The sequence below is a fragment of the Mustela putorius genome, unplaced genomic scaffold (genome assembly GCF_011764305.1).
Source record: "Mustela putorius furo isolate JIRA1106 unplaced genomic scaffold, ASM1176430v1.1 tig00000095_pilon_pilon_pilon, whole genome shotgun sequence".
NCBI lineage: Eukaryota > Metazoa > Chordata > Mammalia > Carnivora > Mustelidae > Mustela > Mustela putorius.
This window is the reverse complement of record NW_025421280.1, coordinates 18,054,732-18,073,468: the sequence shown is the minus strand read 5'-3', so window position 1 is coordinate 18,073,468 and position 18,737 is coordinate 18,054,732. Positions and strand designations below refer to the sequence as shown.

Sequence of the window (18,737 nt, the reverse complement as noted above, 5' to 3'; positions counted from 1 at the left end):
TTATTTCTCTTCTCCTGCTGAATTTAAGTTTATGTGCTGTTCTTTTTCCAGCTTCTTTAAGTGTAAGATTAGATTGTGTATTTAAGACTTGTAGTTTCTTTTTATTTTTTATTTTTTTTTTAGAAGATTTTATTCATTTATTTGACAGAGAGACAGAGATCACAAGCAGGCAGAGAGGCAGGCAGAGAGAGAGGGGGAAGCAGGCGTCCTGCTGAGGCAGAGAGCCCGATGTAGTTATTGATCCCAGGACCCTGAGACCATGACCTGAGCCAAAGACAGAGGCTTAACCCACTGAGCCATCCAGGTACCCCTAAGACTTGTAGTTTCTTGAGAAAGGCCTGTATTGCTATGTACTTCCCTCATAGATCTGCCTTTGCTTCATCCCAAAGGTTTTGAACACTTGTATTTTCATTTTCATTTTTTTCCATGAATTTTTTCAATTCTTCTTTAATTTCCTGGTTGACCCATTCATTCTTTAGTAGGATGCTCTCTAGCTTCCTGTATTTGAGTTCTTTCCAACTTTCCTCTTGTGATTGAGTTTGTGTTTTAAAGCACTGTGGTCTGAAAATATGCATGGTATAATCTCGGTCTTTTTGTTGTATGCAATGGATGAATCATTAAATTCTACTTCTGAAACTAATAAAAAAAAGAATAAGAAAATGATTATTTTATTTTACTTTCATTTAGTCCTGCTGTAACAGTCTTCTTTATGTAGATCAGTGTTTCTGACCTATAACATTTTCATTTTCTTAAAGGACTTTTAATATTTTTTGTAAGGCAAGTCTAGTCCCAAAAAATTTCTTCAAATTTTGTTTATATGAAAAGGCATTTAGTCTCTTTCAATTTTGAAAGACAATTTTGCTGGATACAGAGTTCTAGGTTGGTGGGCTTTTTCTCTGAACACTAAGTATTACTCCACTGTCTCCTTGCTTGCCTAGTTTCTGAAGAGAAAGCCAATATAATCCTTATCCTTGTTCTTCTAAGACCCCCCCCCCATTTCTGACTTTTTAAAGATTTTCTTTTGTTCTTTGTTGTTGTTGTTGTTTTTTCAGTTTGGTCTTATATGCTGAGGTGTACATTTCTTTATATTCATGTACTTTGTGGTCTTTGAGCTTTTTGGATCTGTGATTTGGCGTGCGTCATTAATTTGGGGAAATTCTTAGCCATTATCACTTCAGGTATTTCTTCTATTCCTTTCTCTCTTTCTTCTCCTTCTCGTAATCCCATTACATATCTGTTACACTTTCTGTAATCGTACCACAGTTCTTGAATGTTCCGTTCCCTCTTTTTTTTTTTTTTCCTTGCTTTTCAAATTAGAAAGTGTCTTTTGACATATCTCCAAGCTCACTCATTATGTTCTTGGCCATGTCCAGTCTGCTGATGAGCCATCAAAGGCATTCCTCATTTCTGTTATAGTGTTTTTGATTTCTTGCATTTCCTTTTGATTCTTTCTTAGATTATCCATCTCTCTGTTTCTTACCCATCTGTTCTTACCTGTTTTGTACTTTTTCTATTCATGCCCTGAGCATATTAATCATAGTTCTTTTAAATTCTCAGTCTGCTAAATCCAATACACTTGCCATCTTGGAATACTGCTCAGTAGATAAGCACACAGACTCTGGAAGTAGACGGCCTGTGTTTGAATTCTGGCTCTGCTCATCATCTGTGTAGTCTTTCACAATGTCCCTCTGTTCTTTCTACCTCCGTTTCTTCATTGCTGAAGTGGGACTCCTCATAAAACCTACCTCATAGAATTGTTAGGAGAGATGAAGCACATGAAAAGCACTTTGGGGGAGCCTGAGTGACTCAGTCAACTAAGCCTCTGACTCTTGATTTCCACTCAGGTCATGATCTCAGGGTTATGGGATCAAGCGCTGCATTGGGCTCTGTGCTGAGCCTGGAACCTGCTTAGGGATCTCTCTTGTCCTCAGCTCCTCCCCACCCAGATAAATAAATAAAACACTTAGAATAATGTCTGTCACAAAGTCAGCCTTCTGTGTATGTTAGATGATGATCATGACCGTGATGAGGTTGATGATGAAACAGCCATTTGTGTCATGTGCCGGCACACTCCTGTGTGAGGCCCATGGCCTGTGTTGTCTCCTCTGCCTGGGGTGCTTCTCCCCAGATGCCCACATAGCTTGTTCGTTCTGTCCTTCAGTCTCTGCCTGAGTGTTCCCACAGCACTGAGACCTTTGCTGAGCACCATATGTAAACAAAGCCCTTCCGCTGCTGTTCTACCTGCCTGCCCCGGCTTTGCTATTTTCCCTAACAAGTATGGTTATAAGACATATTACAGATTTACTTGTTAATTTTTTTGTTGACTTCATAGTCTCCTTCAACTTAAGGGCAGGGTTTGTCTTCAAAATTTAAAGAATTAAAATATCCTCAGGGCAGTTTTCTCTAGTTATAAAAAGAAGTACTGTGCGGCTCCTTACAATAAGGTTTTGAAGGATATTTAATGACATGGAGAAATATTTATCTGGTGCTATCACGCTTGTGCAGGAGCAGCCACAGATGACAGGGAAGACTAAAGGAGATGGTGTGACTAAGGCAGGGTCCACGCCTGTAGGGGACGCCCCGCAGCCTGTGCCTAGGTCTGTCTGAGTTCGCAGCCTCCGGCCCTAAGCCACAAGTAATGCTTTTTGACTTTCTCTTTCAGTATGAATACTTCAATGCTGTGCTGATAAACGAAAGGGACAAAGATGGGAATTTTTTGGAGCTGGGGAAGGAATTCATCTTAGCCCCAAATGACCATTTTAATAATTTGCCTGTGAACATCAGTCTGAGTGACGTCCAAGTGCCCACGAACATGTACAACAAAGGTAAGACTCACTGCTGGCGCTCCTTGTAGAGGGTGGTGAGCAGGGGGTGCGAGGGACGGCTCCGGCTGGTTTGGGGTCGTGTGTTTTTTTGAAAAATACCGTTGCAAGCTGGGTGTGTCAGCATCAGCGGGATTGGTGAGGTGCGCCTTTTCTGCCTGGAGACGGCTTGCTGTTGTGCCAGCTGGTGTTCGCATCAAGCCATTAACATGTAATCCAGGGGCTGGCAAGCCTTTTCTGTGAAGGGCCAGCTACTAACTAACTTAGGCTGTGCGGGCCACAGTGTCTCTGTTGTAGCTTCTCAGCTCTGCTCTTCTGGCACAAAGGCAGCCTTAGACACCGCATCAATCAGTGGCTTCGGCCGTGTGCCAGGCCACTTTTTTATCTACCAAAACAGATGGCTGGATTTGACCCACAGGCTGTGTAGTTTATGACCCCTGCTGTAGACTTGTTCTCTTCTCTTCCATTCCTTATCATGCTTTTATGGGTTTGGGAGCTCCCAGGGTTGCAACAGAATCAGCTGTGGTCTTTTCTTGGAGTACAAAGCAGGATGGACCTCCGTGGGGCCCCCTGTTTCAGACTTGAATGGAGAACCCACTCAAATCCAGCCTTCTCATAGACCCCCAGTTCTTTCCCCCAAATTCTCATCTGCCTGTGCGAGCTGGGATTATAATGGCTGGGGATGGGGCTCTGGCCTCAGACTGTCTCTGGTTGGTCCCGTATTCCATCTCTCACTGGCTGTGCCTTTCGTGCACCCCCTTGTCTCTTTAGAACTCTGTTTCCACATACCTAGGATGTGGATAATAATTGTGTCCACGGCATGGGGTGATTGTGAGGGCCACACCTCACGAGCTGTTGGGAATGTTGCGTTCAAGTGAAGGGTGTTGCCCTCATTATCCTCACCGTCAAAGAGTAGGACTTTGCTCTGCTTTGTCAGACCTGACCAGCAAAGACCCATCCTCCCCAAAATAAATCGGAAAGCCGTGGCATCTTCAACACAAAATGCCACCCCGTTGTCTGTCAAGGTTTCAAAGACATCATGGGGAGCTTGTTTCCTCCCCACCCCCCACCCCTAGTTTCAGTGTCATATCCAGAGCGCAGCAGTCAGGAGAAGAGCTCTGGGTATGAGTCCCACTCTTCCCCTTGCTGGCTCTGGGATCCTGACCAGGAAACTTTGTCTCTCCAAGCCTCAGTTTCCCATCCTATAAGAGAGGGATGAGGATACCACCTCCTTCTGGGGTTATTGCAAGGCTACGGAGTGAAGTGTGCACAGCTTTAGCAATAAGATTTGCTCCCAGAAAGCGCTCAATGCATTTGAGCTGCCATGGTTATTACTGTAAATACTGTGAATACACATTGCATTTCTGAATTATCCTAGGTCACCATTTCAAGAGCTTGGTCAATGATTAAAGAGTTCCCAGCTCACGGCCTGAAACACTCTTGTGCTTCTCTCTCTGTTGTGTCTGGACACCTAATGTCTCCCTTTCCGGGTTACCCATTACCTATGCTTAAAATTTAGAGGAGACAGTCTTCTATCCATGAATATCTCTGATGGTTATTGGGGACCCCGTGGTGAACCAGGCACAGCCCCTCCCTCAAGAGGGCCACAGTTTATTTGGGGGAACAGGTAGGTAAAGAGATCAGTAGAACACCCTGTGTGTCACCTGCTGGCCACAGTTACAGACAGTGGGGGGCAGTGGGAGCTCCAAGGAGGGAGCCTGACCATAGACTCACGTGGACAGCCATGTATTTATCTCTCTTTTCCCTTCTCTCTGTCTGAGAGAGTAATGCCGATATGAGCCATCTCTGGTGGGCTCTGGACTGGACCATGTCCTGTGGCTGAATCCTCACTTTGGACTCTTCCTGAGGGCAGATCCCTGAGGACCCAGAGGGCTCAGCCCCACCTGGTCGAGTACAGTTTGCTCTAGTCCCTGAGGGTGAGCTTGTCAGCTGAGGAAGGAAACCCCCTTCTGTGCAGTGTGGCTGGAAGAAAGCCATCCTCACAGCATTAAATGCATTCTCAAGTGAAGATGAAAAATTCACAAGATTTTACAGAGCAATTTCAGACATAAAACAATTGAGACTGATCTTTTAAAATGTGGCAGCTGCTTCAAGGTTGCTCGAGCCATTAGTACGGTTAACGAGATTTAATTGCACCTTGAGCTTTAAAGGCATAATTGTACCTTTCAACGGCGGCAGCACGTTAAGGGACCAGCCCTGCCATTGATCACATGGGCTGCAGAGTCAGGGCTCTGAGGCTCACAGAATCCTAACAGATCGCTTGAGCCATGGAAATAGGTAATAATATTTAAAGCCAACCTCCAGGGGTTCCTGGATGGCTCAGTGGGTTAAGCCTCTGCCTTCAGCTCAGGTCATGGTCTCAGGGACCTGGGATTGAGCCTCACATGGGGCTCCCTGCTCAGTGGGGAGTCTGCTTCCCCCTCTCTGTCTTCCTGCCACTCTGCCTACTTGTGATCTCTCTCACTCTATCAGGTGAATGAATAAAATCTTTAAAAAAAAAAATAAAAAATAAAGCCAACCTCCACAGCCCTTGTGGGACCTGCCTACCGCCCCTACCCAGACTCAGTGCTCCCTCAGCGAGGCTGTGGGGTCATGGACCAAGGTTAGCCAGGCGCTGTGTCCTGTTTTCTGCCAAGCAGTGAGTAGCCGCACAAGGGAGAGAGGAAGGGACTTCAGGAAAATTCCTGTCTCCATTCCACCTAATTCAAACCAGCCTTAGTCTTTTTTCTTTTCAAGCTGCAGAAATGTATTTCATGTTAAGAGGACCCGCCAGCCCAGATCTGGTTACTGATGACATGTACTCGGAACACATGCTCCAGGCTTGGTCGCTGGCTGGCTGTGCCATTCCCGTGTTAGAAATCTTGCCCCAACAGAGGAAACCAGTGCAGGATATGCTTTCTGAGCCATTTGGACAGAGCAGAGCGGGTACATGGGAGAGCAGGTACTTAGGAGAGTGGCTACATAGGAGAAGGGTCTGATATTTGCCTGGGAGCTGCAGTACCCTGTGCTTTTGGGCATAATGGCTGGAGGCAGCAGAATGTAGCCAGTAAAATCTGTTTTCTGCGATCTGCTCTTCGTCTCCTTGGCCAGGTCAACAACTGCCTCTGCTCATGGGGCCTTTCTCGTGGGCGCTACAGGAGACTGGAGCTTCAGAGGTCATGGCCTGGGGGCAAGCGGGCCCACTGACCAGGAGAATTCAAAGAGCCCTACCCCAGAGTCCTGAGAAATGTGTCTTAGGGTCCTGCTAGCTTCTTCACGAAACCTCTTCTGTAGATGTTTGCCGAGCGGCTGCCTTGGCACCTAGCTGGGGCACCGTGTCATCTGTGACACTCCTGGGAAGACTAGCTGAAGCCCAGAGAGAGGCACTGACTCAATGAGGAAAGCATGGAGTGTGTTCTTGTGTATGGACCATCGATGGTCTGCCCGTGGGTTCAGATAATACCAAAGTCGGTTTTATGTCCTCCCTGGGCTAACGTGGTGTAAAATCCACACACACACACACACACACACACACACACACACACACACACCCCTCTGGACATGGACACATACCTACATAGGTGCACCTGTTTGCGTGTCTGTATCTACACACGTCTGTTTGTATATGTGTCGTGAAACCTACCCCTTTATTCCCGCATGTGCCTCTGCACCCCTCTTTTTCACAGTATACCCTTCTCTTTCCTCCCTGGTACCCCGTTTCTCTCCATTTCTCTTATCCTTGCCTCCCCTTTCCTGCTTATCCAAATGCTCCTCTCAAAAGCCAACCCAGGAAGCCTCTATCATTCACTCTTCCTTTAAGTGACTTCAGCGTATTCCTTTGTTCTAGGATAGCTTTGTTCCAGAAGTGCATTGCATGTCTTGTTGTTGTTATTGTTGTTGTTTGTTTTTTTGTTTTTTTTCCTTTTCCACTTGGAGTTTTCCGAGGGCAGGGGACTCTGCTGCTTCAACCCGGTGCCCCACTTTCTCCCAACACCATGCTCTTTACTTACTGGGTTTTCCAGAGATGGGGGGTGAGCTGGGAGAGAGCAGTGCCCCTGCCTCCTGGGCTGTGAGAAGTCAAGCCTGCCTGTAGTGTTCTCATGGTGTTGCAAGCAACGAAAACATATCCCGGCTGATTTAAACGGAAAAGAAACTTTTTGAAAGGACTTTGGTTGGCTCACAGACTCTCCAAGAAAGCTGGAGAATAAGGCTTGGAAAATGGTGGGGAAGGAGGGCGGCCAGGGGCCAGAGCCACACCCAGAGCCAGCCTGGCAAGGCTCCCGCACCACGGCTTTGCTTCACCAATGCCTCTGTGTCTGTGAAAAATGTCTGTGCCCGATTTTCCTCAAACAGACTTCGGAAATGGTCATGCCAGTGGCCTGCCTCAGCGGGTTGCCGTGTGGATTAAGCATGTAGAAGGATGCCTGGTGTATGGTGACCGCCCGGTACCCGAGCTTGAGCAAGTTTCTCTTCCCCTCTCACCCTCGGTATCCTTAGCTATAAAATGGGTATAATATCAATGTTGACCTTCTGGGATTTGCGGTCAGCGCTGTAAGAATAATGCCCGTGTGGGCTGGGGAGCCGTGGCTAACCCACTGATGTTGGCTCCTGTCCCCTGCTGGAGGGAAAAATAAAACCCATGTCTGAGGTTGGGGTCCGATAGCCCAGGGAAAGCATGTGGCCCGTCAGGGAGCCTGGTCCTTGACATGGGCCGAGGCACCCTGCTCTTGTTATGACCCTATGGCTTTGTTCAGTTCTCAGGGGCAGTTATGGTGAAGGCAGGAGGGACTTCCAGAGGAGGCAGGATTAGAAGCCGGTGTTTTCATCATGTCCTCTCTGGACCACATGCCACCTCTGTGCTGCAGCTGGTGGATGGGGAGCCACTTCTCTCAAGTGCTTGAAACCCACGAACTGGAAATAGACCAGACTTTGGATGGAAAGCGTCTGCTTCTCTCTTCTCTCAGAGCTGGTGCAGAACAGCAACGGGTGTTCTGTGATTCTGTGTTTTTAGGGTTTTTGGCTGCTAATCTGAGGGTTTTCCCCTTACTTCCTTGTCCCACTTTGTTCCCCTGCTTTCCTCCTGCCCATCGCCGTGATGCCAGGGCTCTGCTGGGAAGACAGAAGGCCGCCCGGTGATAATAGTGGGCTAGAAGAGGTGATGGGTTACAAATATGCCCGGAGTAAACACAAACGACTGTAATTTGGCGGGGGGGGGGGGTTAGTGGGGAGGGTAAGAAGCCTGTAGCTTCTGAATATTTTTAGACCCTAGAAAAAAAAGAGGCAACAGTTTTAGGCTGGAAAAAAGACAAATGCGGATTTTAGACATGATCCGTTTAAACTTCTGCATCATTTTACCACTTTGGCCTTGTTTTCTTCCCTCGTCAGCCCCACGAGAGTGGTTAGGCAGTGTTCTTGCCTCTGTTTTTCAGATGACTTCACTAAAGGTCCGAGAAGAGGGGCGCCTGGGTGGCGCATTCGGTGAAGCATCGGCCTTCTGCTCAGCTCGTGATCTCAGGACCCTGGGACCGAGCCCTGTTTCGGGCTCCCTGCTCCGTGGGGAGTCCCCTTATCCCTCTTCTCCTGACCCTCCCTCTCCCCCTACTCATGTTCTCTCTCTCTTGCTCTCATGCTATCAAATAAATAAATAAAATCTAAAAACAAAACAAAACAAAACAAAAAACAAAAACAAGAAAACAAAGGTCATAGTAGCACAATGACTTACTCCAGCTCACAGGTAGGAAGGCTCGTGCCAGGGTCGACCTTGATTCTCTGATGAGCATTCTAGCTTACTCTGCTGCCTCTCTGGGCAGGAGTACTGGGAGAAGACCCTGGTCCCTCAGATCCCCTGCGTCTGGGGCTTGGTTACTTCCTGGCCACCTTGGGATATTTTGCTCAGGCTGAGAACCTCAGCCCGAGGCCCATCGCCAGCCTTCCTCTGAAGCTCTGACTCTCCTTGGGCACTGCCAGGGCACAAGGCCCCACTGTCGCGAGATCCCAGAGCCTGCTCCAGAGTCTAGTCTCTGGCCACTTTCTGGCCGGCCCTCCTTTCCTTTCCTCCATGACACGCAGCCCAATAATTTCAATGACCTGAGGTTCCTGCATGGGCTGGGGGAGAGGGGGCTGTGCTGCTGACTCATGGAGCTTCTGCCTAGGAGCCCTGCAAATGCTTTTGGACCCAAGAAATACAAAGGCTCCAAATGTTGGCTTAGGACAGAAACAGGGAGAGAGCAGGGAGAGGTGGACTGCCTGGCAGAAGAGAGAGGAGGTTGGACTGCTGGACATGACCAAGGTCACCCCTTCCCCTTCCTGACTTCACCCAGCAGAGAGCCCAGGCAGGCCGACTGGGCGGCTAAGCTCTCCTGTATGCAGGGTTAGGTGGGCGTGGGGAGGTGGCACACAGCCCCCAAAATTGAAACAGGCCTGAGGAAGGGGAGAACCATAACCACCACTCAGGTCAGCCCAAGGATTCAGTCTGTCTGCTACAATCTAATGGGTTCTTCTAAAAAGCCCAGGGAAGGGCAGAGGTGTGTGTGTGGGGGCGGCGGATAAGGCTCCCCTACGTGGGGCCTGGGCGGCATGGCTGGATTACGCTTTGTTAGATGTCCCAACCTATTTTTCAAACGTTGGGTTTGATAAATCGTAAAACACGCTTTGCCAAGCATATGTTTCTGATTTGTTGACACGGAAATCTTTAAACTGGTCTTGTCTAAGAGCCATTTGATGGGTAAGAAGGCTCATGAGCCTTTTAAGGAGCTGTTTAAAAGTGCCATCACCAAGACGGTGACATAGGCTGTTCCTGACTTTCTCCCCGTCATGAGAACAACTAGTGAGCATTCAAGGATAGGACGCCACTGAGAGAAACCTAGAAGCGGAGGTGAGGCAGAAGCACCCTCTGCAGCCCAGAGACCCAGGCAGACAGCACTGGGGGGAAGAGATGCAGCGACACAGCCACCCCATTTCCCCTTCCCCAAGCCAGTGCAGCACCCAGCCAAGAGGTCCCCCTGAACACCCACTTCTTCCAGCCAGAAAAGGGAGCCTGGGGTGACCGCCAACCTTCCCCAGCACTGGGAGCCGCTCTGTGGGAGCCCCTCCTCTGATCTCACACCACAGGGGCTGCAGGGGACTCTTGGGGCCCAGCCCCTGGCAATCTGACTGTCAAGAAGAAGGGGAAGGGGCTTGCCACAACCAGCACTGGGTCTTGGCAGACTGAGTTCACACCTGCAGCGTCCGACTGGGCCCCCCAACCAGCGGCTTTGCTCCCCTACACAACCAAGTCAGGGTATACTCTGATCAGAGAACTTGGGGTGGGGGGTGCAGCTCTGCTCTGGAGACCAGTTTGTCCGCACTCAGACAAGTGCTGAGTCACAGTCCCACCTGCTTGGAGAGTGTGTCCTGGCCCCCTCTGAGTAAAGGGGCTGGCTCCGGCTCCTGGAAGCTGTGTTCAAGGGGCAGGATGGCAGAGCTGCTCCCCCAGAGCGAAGCCAGGACTGGGCGTGCAGACTTCCCAGGCTCTGCACAAGCGAGAAGGTGATTCACAGCCAAGGCTTAAGTAGTTCCCGAACCCTCCTATCCCCAGAGCCTGTTTGGGAGACTGAGAGTAGCCTACATTGCTCCCTGCCACCCCTGAGCCGGGCCAGGGACTGAGTCCTAGCCGCACCCCTATGGAGACCTGTGACCAGGTGGCTGGCCATGACTCCTGGAAGCTGTGAGGCCTAGTGGCCCTAGAGCCGAGAGATGAGCAGATGGAGTGAAGCCGGGGACCCCGTGCAGCCCAGAGCCCTGTGCAGCCCAGAGCTGGGGGTACCACAGGCTTGAGTTGCGATGACAAAGTGCTTTGCTGGGTTTAGAGACACTTTTCCCACTGCATTCCGGTAGGGAACCTTTTTTGTAGCTGTGGCCCTTGTGGGTTCCAGTCTCCAGCCTGTTTGACCGGGGATGTTCCAGAGCATGGCGGGGAGCTCCAGAGCCCACTCAGCAGCCGTGTGTGTGTGTGTGTGTGTGTGTGTGTGTGTGTGTGTGACACGAACCTAGGTCTGCATAGGTATTCACGTGTGTATGATGGGTTTGTGTCTGTATTTTCTCAGAAGTGGTGTTAGTGGAAGGAGGGTGTCCCATGCCCACAGTGGACACTTAATGCTTAGGCTTATGCTTAGGCCAGAAGCAGAGCTGGTTGAATGAATGAGTGAATGAATGAATGAATGAATGGGTGAGTCAGTTCCTCTGTCCTGAGCATTTTGGAAAGCTTAGCTTATGTGCTACTGAGCACTTTAGATAAGGTCATCTGTCACTACCCCGAGTGCTGTAAGCAGTGGGGGTCCGCCGTCCCTCACAGCCTGCTAGGAAGGAAATCGGAGGCACACCGTCCATGGTCTCTACGCCCGAGTCCTGTCTGGCACACTGAACAGGGTAAAACTCAGTGCACGACTTTAGGTGTGAGTGAGCAATTTCCTAAAAAGCGAGTGAGAAAGGAGTTTATGGCCCCTGCCTGAGGACCTCCGAAACATTGTGTGTTCCCCGCGTTTCTTGCACCTTGGGCAGTGACCCAGGCGGAAGACACTGTCTCCATGCTTGTCCATTCCCAGGCTCTTTCCAGAGCCCTCAGGCATCTAGGAATACCAGCTTGGTGGAAGAGCACTGAACTCTGTGAGCCTCAGTTTCCCCATCTGTAAGGTGTGGAGTGTGGAGCGTCCCTAAGAGCATTACAGGAGATAGAGGTGCCGCGCCCAGCACAGCACTTGGCACACAGAGACACTTGTTGGGATGCACTCTGTCTCCTCACACCAGAGCCCTTTCCAGCTCCCTGTCCTGTGGTGGGTTCCCAGTGTGGCCCCCAAACCCAGGCACAGCCTGGCCCTTCTCTTCAGCTCTGTTTCTGGATGAGATGCAAACACACCCATAGACACCTGTTACCCACCCCCTCCTCCTGCTCGTAGTCTTAGGACTCCTGGCAGCCTTCCCTTAGGCTTTGCCCTTGATCCCAGTCTGCTCTCCGTGTACCCCCTGGCCAGGCTTGTCCTTTCCGGAGAGCTTCACTGGAAGGTGCCTTGCCTTTCCTTCTATTCTCAGTCCTCCTCTCCAGAACAGCCACCTATCTTTATGTCTCATAGTGTAGTGGTTTCTTTTACATTTGTCTCTCTCCCCTGGAACTTGAAGATAGGGGCTGTTCCATTTTTTTGTTTTTGCATCCCCTTGGGAGCCCAGAAGAGGGGATGGAATAGGAAAGATTAACCATTGAACGGAACTGAGTCCTGGATTACTATATTACTACCCGAATCCTGCATTACCATTATATTACTTCCTGAATCCTACTCTTCTGCATTACTACCTGAATCCTACGTTACTGCATTACTATATGAAGATTACATGACTACCTGAATCTTACTTTACTACATTATTCCCTAAATCCTACATTACTACATTACTACATTACTCCCCAAAAGCTACATTTCTCCATTACTCCCTGGATCCTCTATTACTATATTACTCCCTGAATCCTACATTACTACATCACTCTCTGAATCCTACATTATGACATTACTCCCTGAATCCTACATTACTACATCACTCTCTGAATCCTGCATTACTATATTACTCCCTGAATCCTACATCCTAAATCCTATTTTTCTCCATTGCCACCTGAATCCTACATTACTACAGGCCATCACAAATGGATTGGTGTATGGTGGTGGTTGTTTTTTTTTTTAATTGGTCTGTCCATTCTACTTCTATTTGAATTTGATATTTGGGAGGGAGTGTTGCTTTTGAAGACAGTCGTTTTTAGAAGTATGCTTAATAAAATAATAATTCCATGGTCTTTTAATTTGCTTGCATTTTGTAATACATAGAATAATAAAAATTGAGATTACAGAAATTGAGATGGAGGCTTACAGTGGGATAGGAACTGGATCTGGGCTAAGAGGAATTTAAAAGACAGTGCCCAGGCAGTTAAGGACAATGTTAGAACAGGAATGATTGCTAGTAGTGTTCTTTTTGTTTTGTTTTGTTTTGTTTTCACCTGGTGTCTCCACATTTGTGAATTGTCACAGTAATAGAAGAGAGCCAGAGTTGGTAGCTGATTTGCTTAAAAAAAAAAAAATTAATGACTTAGGGGGAATTCAAGGTCATTCCTATGATAACATCACTCATAGGAACTTGCTTTCTGATCTTGGATTGGGAGGGAGAGCGGGGACCACTTTGAGCACTCTGGAAATGATAACAGGGGTAGTGCAGCCTGGGCTGGCGGTCAGGTGTGTTCCAGAAAGGGAAACAGGGTAGGAAACTCTGTCCCTGGACTGACGCAGCCAACCTTAACATGCCACAGGTCCCCAAGAGTGAGAAAGGGACCACTTTGCTGGAAATGCATGCCAGGCCTTCCAGGATTTGGGAAGAACAGGGAGACATGTGGATATGTGGACCGTCCTATGGTTGCTGCCAGTGTCCTCAGCAGCCCTCCCTGGGAGGCCCTGGGTCACGGTATGGCTTGTTCGGGGCCATGTAATCTGAGTGTGACAGATGCTTGTTACCCCAGGGCTGACCCAGGCCACCATCCATAAAGTGGTCATTATGGCAGCACCTCTCTCCTGCGGGTTTGTGGGGGTTAAATGAAGTACTGCTCTATCATCAGCATTGCAGCTAGTATGTCGTAAAAGCTTAGTAAGTGTCACTTTTGTGACATATACATGGAACATAAGGAATAGTGCAGAGGACCCTAGGGATGGGAAGGGAAAACTGAATGGGAAGAAAACAGAGAGGGAGACAAATTATAAGAGACTCTTGACTCTGGGAAACAAAATGAGGGTTGCTGGAGGGGAGGTGGGTGGGGGGCTGGGGTCAGTGGGTGATGGGCATTCAGGAGAGCATGTGATGTGATGAGCACTGGGTTTTATACTGAACTGATGAACTATTGAACAGTATATAAAAAAACAGTGATGTACTGTATCTTGGCTAATTGAATTTAAATTAAAAAAAGAAATAGCACCCCCCCCCCCGCAAAGAGTGATATTGAAAAGTCCCCAGTGGTATGGCTTCTTCCTGGGAATGTCTCTGACGCTGAATAAGGTAACATTCTCTTTCCTCCTGCACCTTGCGAACCCCGTTATTACTGGAGTTTATACCAAGAAATTCAGTGAATAGCAAAGTGTGTGCAGCCAGAGTTGCTTGTAGGCGTTGGAAGCCAACGAGCACCTTCTGTAAGCAGCGGGATCCCCAGTCCACACACCTGCCCTCCTCTCCCTCATCGTGTTCAGACACTCGGGCAGCCTCTGTCCGTTCAGGTCCTGCTGCTCAGGCCACATGGCTGCTGGGAACCTTGGTGTTCATGTCAGTTGTTGATGTCAACGATAGGGCTCCAAATAATGCTCTTTGCTTTCCTTTTGTCTGGGATGGGGACTCTCAGGAGGGCACTGTCCTTGGCAGGGACATGAAGGACACCCTCTTCCTTTTCACTTCTCGCACTGCTACCCCTCTTTGTAGCTCCAAACTAATGGAAACTTCTGTCCAGGATGTACTACCCATTGTCCTTGGAGACACTCACCTGCTCATTAGTCCACAATGTCTCCCTCTAGATATCATGCTTTGATATATATATATATATATATATATATCAAAGCATGATCTAATACAATCCAGTTCTACCCACAACCCGGCGAAGCAGGAGCCCTCATTGTTCCCATTTCACACATTTCACAGATGAGAATACTAAATATTTGGGACCTGTTGAGGACGCCTCAGCTAGTAAGATGGGCAAATCAGCAGGCAGCCCTGACATTGACTTTGCAACCCCTGGGATCTCTGCCTCTTTATTCTGTGTCCTGTGCATGGCCAATGTTCCCTACCTGCCGTGCCCGAGTACTCCGTTAGCTGCGTCACGCCTGTTCACGGGCACACTTCACACGTGTGGCAGTGGAAGGCCCTGGTTTGTCAGACTGTGCTATTTTCTTCTCAGCATGCAAAAATCCATCATAAATGAAAACTAGTCTTACTTTACATAAACATTCCCAAGCTCTTCCCCGGATCAAGACAAATGTTGCGGCAGAAAGCCTTTTTTAAAATGTAAAGCAAATTCTACATCAGAATGTCAGTGGGTACCAACTGCTCACACGTTGGGGATATTTCTGTCGGGAGATGAGACGATTCCACATTTAATCCTGCAAACCTGCCATACCAGAACGCACACCAGGGAGTAAGGGGGTGATGACTCACGGTGCAGAAAGGCTCTTCGCCTCACTAGAAGATTCCCTGCAGTGTGTTCAGGAGAAATAACTTCCTCCACTGTGGCGGCCGCAGTGACATTTGCAGAGCTGTACTCCAGAGACCCCGCTACCGTATATTGATTTAATAGACATCCACAGAGCCCCTCTTGGGTGCGGACCTACTATGTTAGCATGAGGAGGTGTGGTGATGAATGGGCAGAAGCTCTCCATGCTCTCGTATTGCTTAGAGGCCGGCAGGGAGGCAGATGGGAAGGAAGCACACCAGGGATTGTTTGATGAGACCAGCGGGCTGGTGTGCAGGAGAGGGTTGTGGCCTGGTGGCAACATGGCCCGGGGTGGGGGACACGCTGGGCTCAGGGCGATCTAGGGTTGGGGGATGGCCATGATCAGAGGGCATTTTCCTGAGGAACGATGGGTAGGAAATGATTTGGTGTAGGGCTGGGGTGGGAGGGGGTGCACAATACATTGTTAAGGGCCCTTAAAAAAATGTCCTGGGATGAAACAAGGGAAGGAGATGCCGATGCCGTGTGACGCTTGGGGGTCAACCGTGTGCATGAAATACTCCAGGAACACGTGTTTCTACCATAGAGAAGGCCTTTTAATTGTATGAGTCTGCTCTCTCCAGACTTACTTGATTCTATTCTTCTATTACCTATTACCTATTCTCCAATACCACTATCTCAGAAGGCACAGGATTCCCCACGATTAGGATGGCTGGGACACTGGAGCTCTCTGGGCTCACGTAGCTGGGTTTAGAGGAAAATCCACAAATGATCAAGATGAGGAAAAGATATAGAAGAAAATGCATAGTACAATATGTGTGTGTGAATGTGTGTGCATGTGTGTGCATGTGCATGTGTGTATGAAGGATATCCATAAATGAGTGTATACACAGAACATTTCTGGAGGCATGTAGAAGAAATTAAAGTACATACTTTCCACCTTTCTGTTCAGTTTGAATGTTTTATCATGAACATCTGTTTTTTTTTTGGAGAGCATGAAAAGCCAAAGAACAAAAGAACTTGATTTACAAAAGCTACTGATCTTCAAGTAATTTTCAGGTGCAGAGGAGAACACCTGTGTGTCAAAGGTTACTGGCTTTCCTGCTGATGGTTCTTCTGGCTTCCTAGTGGCCATGGTTGATGATGGTTTTGTTCAAGGCGGGAGGACTGTTGAGTGCGCCTTGCATGGACGCTGCCTTCACTGGAGGTTGTAGTTAGTGTCATGTTGTGTCCTGATGGTAGTGGTTATTGTCATACAAATGATGTTGGCCTAGGAAAAGAGAAATGGGTTCCCTCTAAAGTGGTTCCATAATGTTCCCGTCACTCGCTGATGGGTGTTACAGACATGGGAAGACCCTGCCTCAAATATGAAGAACATTCTGCCCTTGGAAAAGAAATGTGTCAGTACTTCCAAGGGTCAGATAGAAAACCGGGATTAGAAGTGAGGGTTTCTGGTTTCCAGCCAAAGGCAGGCAGTGTGCAATCTCGCTCTGTGCTCTCTCTTTGGCATTATCTCAGAGAACTTGCAGAAGGGCCATGGAGATCATCTGTCTCTGGGCTTCAGTGGTCCCTTCAGACGTGAGGAAGTACCTGGTAGAGGCCAAGGGCTAAGATGCATAAGAACATGTCCCAGCCAGCCCCTGTTGCTTTACCCTCTGTGTCAGGCCCCCTCGACAAGCCTGGCCTGCATCAGTGACATGTATCATGGGGTACTGGAGCAAGAGGTGACATTTTCACTACCTGAAAGATGCCTGACAGCACATAGAGGTCTTAGAGACAGGACTCCCAGGTCTGTTTTCTGTTCAGGGCCACTAGGTCCTCAAAACACTTGCTAGTGAAAGCTGTGATGTCCAAAAATTTGTGCCTCAGATATTTGGGGTGAATTTCAAGTAAAAACAACCTTGGTTACCTTACTTATTTTTCAACACATCAGACTCTGGGCAAGGGTGGGGGGGCAGTTCCATTTTCTAATCTCCAAGGGCCACCATCTTGTATTCTTGCAGTCTGAAGTGGGAGAGCTACTTTCCTGATCTTCCTCTTTTCCCCCTCTTATTTTGGGATGGTACAGCCCCTTGGTGTTGCGTGCCCCCTCAACTGCCACCACCCTGTTTCATGTAGATGTTTGCGTATGTCCATATGCAGATGGGCGCAGTACACTCTGGCTATACCTTTTGGCAGATGGATTAACCCACATCTTAGAGAGACTGAAGCCACACAATTCAACATGGTAGAACCTGGACTAGAGTTATAACGTCTTCCAGCTCACGGGGCATCTGGGTGCCCTGTTGGTTAAGCATCCAGCTCTTGATTTCAGCTCTAGTCTTGATCTCAAGGGTCTTGATCTCAGAGTCATGAGTTCAAGCCCTGAGTTGGGCTTCCAACATGGAAACTATTTTTAAAAAGGATTTTTGGGCACCCGGGTGGCTCAGATGGTTAAGGGTCTGCCTTCGGCTCAAGCCATGATTCTGGGGTCCTGGGATGGAGTCCCGCATCAGGCTCCTGCTCAGTGGGGAGCCTCCTTCACCCTCTGCTTCTCTCTCTCTGTGTCTCTCATGAATAAGTAAATAAAAATCTTTAAAAAAATAAAGAAAGAAGGAATTCTTCCAGCTCACAATGTGAATTGTTTTTGCTAGAACTTGAAGCAGAGCCTCTGTTGTTGAATCTGTGTGGACACATCTTCACTTGGTCCATTTTATTCAAGGCACAGTGCTGGGTTCAAGGAAGCTCCTCCTTCAGAGACTTTTCTCGGGTGGGTTTTCCTGTCCTCCGTTCACTGCCCTCAAAGGCAGAACGGGGGATGGGAAATAGCAGGGCTTCAGGACCCCAGAGGAAGCAGAGAGGAGGGGCTCACTGTTGGGGGCAGGTTCGAGACCAGTCAGATGCGCACGAGGGGCCAGCATTAGGGAGATGGTGGGTGGCTTTCCTTGGCTGGAGCAGGAGCCCTGAGAAAAGGTTGTGCCCTCCTCAGATACACACAGAATGGGCAGCTGGTTTGCTTTTTCACAAACCAGACTTTAAAGAATGTCTAGAAACTGTTTGCTCAGTAAGGTTTGACAGTGTTCCTGGAATAATCTCTTGGATTTCAAGAACACGTTGTCACACTCTCTGTTCTCATCTCTTTCACTCACCCCGCCCCCCGCCCCCCGCCCGCCATCCCTTGGCAGCACCTTCTTCAGGATCCTTCCCCATCCTTCCCTCATGACTATCTCCTCCCCGTCCTTCACTCAGGAGCCACGGACTATCTCCCTTCACAGGATGTCTGAGGGACTCAAATGGATCAACATAGAAGGCTTTATACTTGCTTTTAATGGCCAGTTTATTCTCCTTCCAAAGATTTTCAGTAAAAAAGTGGCCAAATCATCCTTCTCCCCCTGAGCCCCGATGGTCTTTCTTCCTTGCCCTTCTCGCCGCATCCTCTCTTCTGTGAACTGAGTCTAGCAAATGGCTGAGTGACCTTCGCGTGCTGCCGAAAGGTCTCGTTAAATAAGCACTCTCGGGGGCAAAGGTGATGAGTGAAAAGAAGGTCGTTACAGAACAGAACCGTCAGTTTTGTGCGCAGGGGCCGCGGAACTCACAGGGAAGTTTCATTCTCGTCATCGAGGCAAAGACCCAACAAGCATCAACATAATCTCCATCAAGTCGCTCCTGTTTCCCAAGGGATAGTGACAGATAAGGAGGACCGCGGTGTCCTTGTCTGCACG

At 48.6% G+C, this 18,737-nt stretch overlaps 1 protein-coding gene across 2 annotated transcripts in view; it reads left to right on the top strand.

The window, feature by feature from the left end:
- CACNA2D3 (calcium voltage-gated channel auxiliary subunit alpha2delta 3) overlaps positions 1–18,737 on the top strand; it is an 851,905-nt gene that overhangs the window by 324,494 nt on the left and 508,674 nt on the right. For both annotated transcript variants that reach the window (XM_045078786.1, XM_045078785.1), the window contains exon 5: positions 2,663–2,825. In XM_045078786.1, the coding sequence (XP_044934721.1) occupies positions 2,663–2,825 (163 nt within the window). The remainder of the gene's footprint in view (positions 1–2,662; positions 2,826–18,737) is intronic.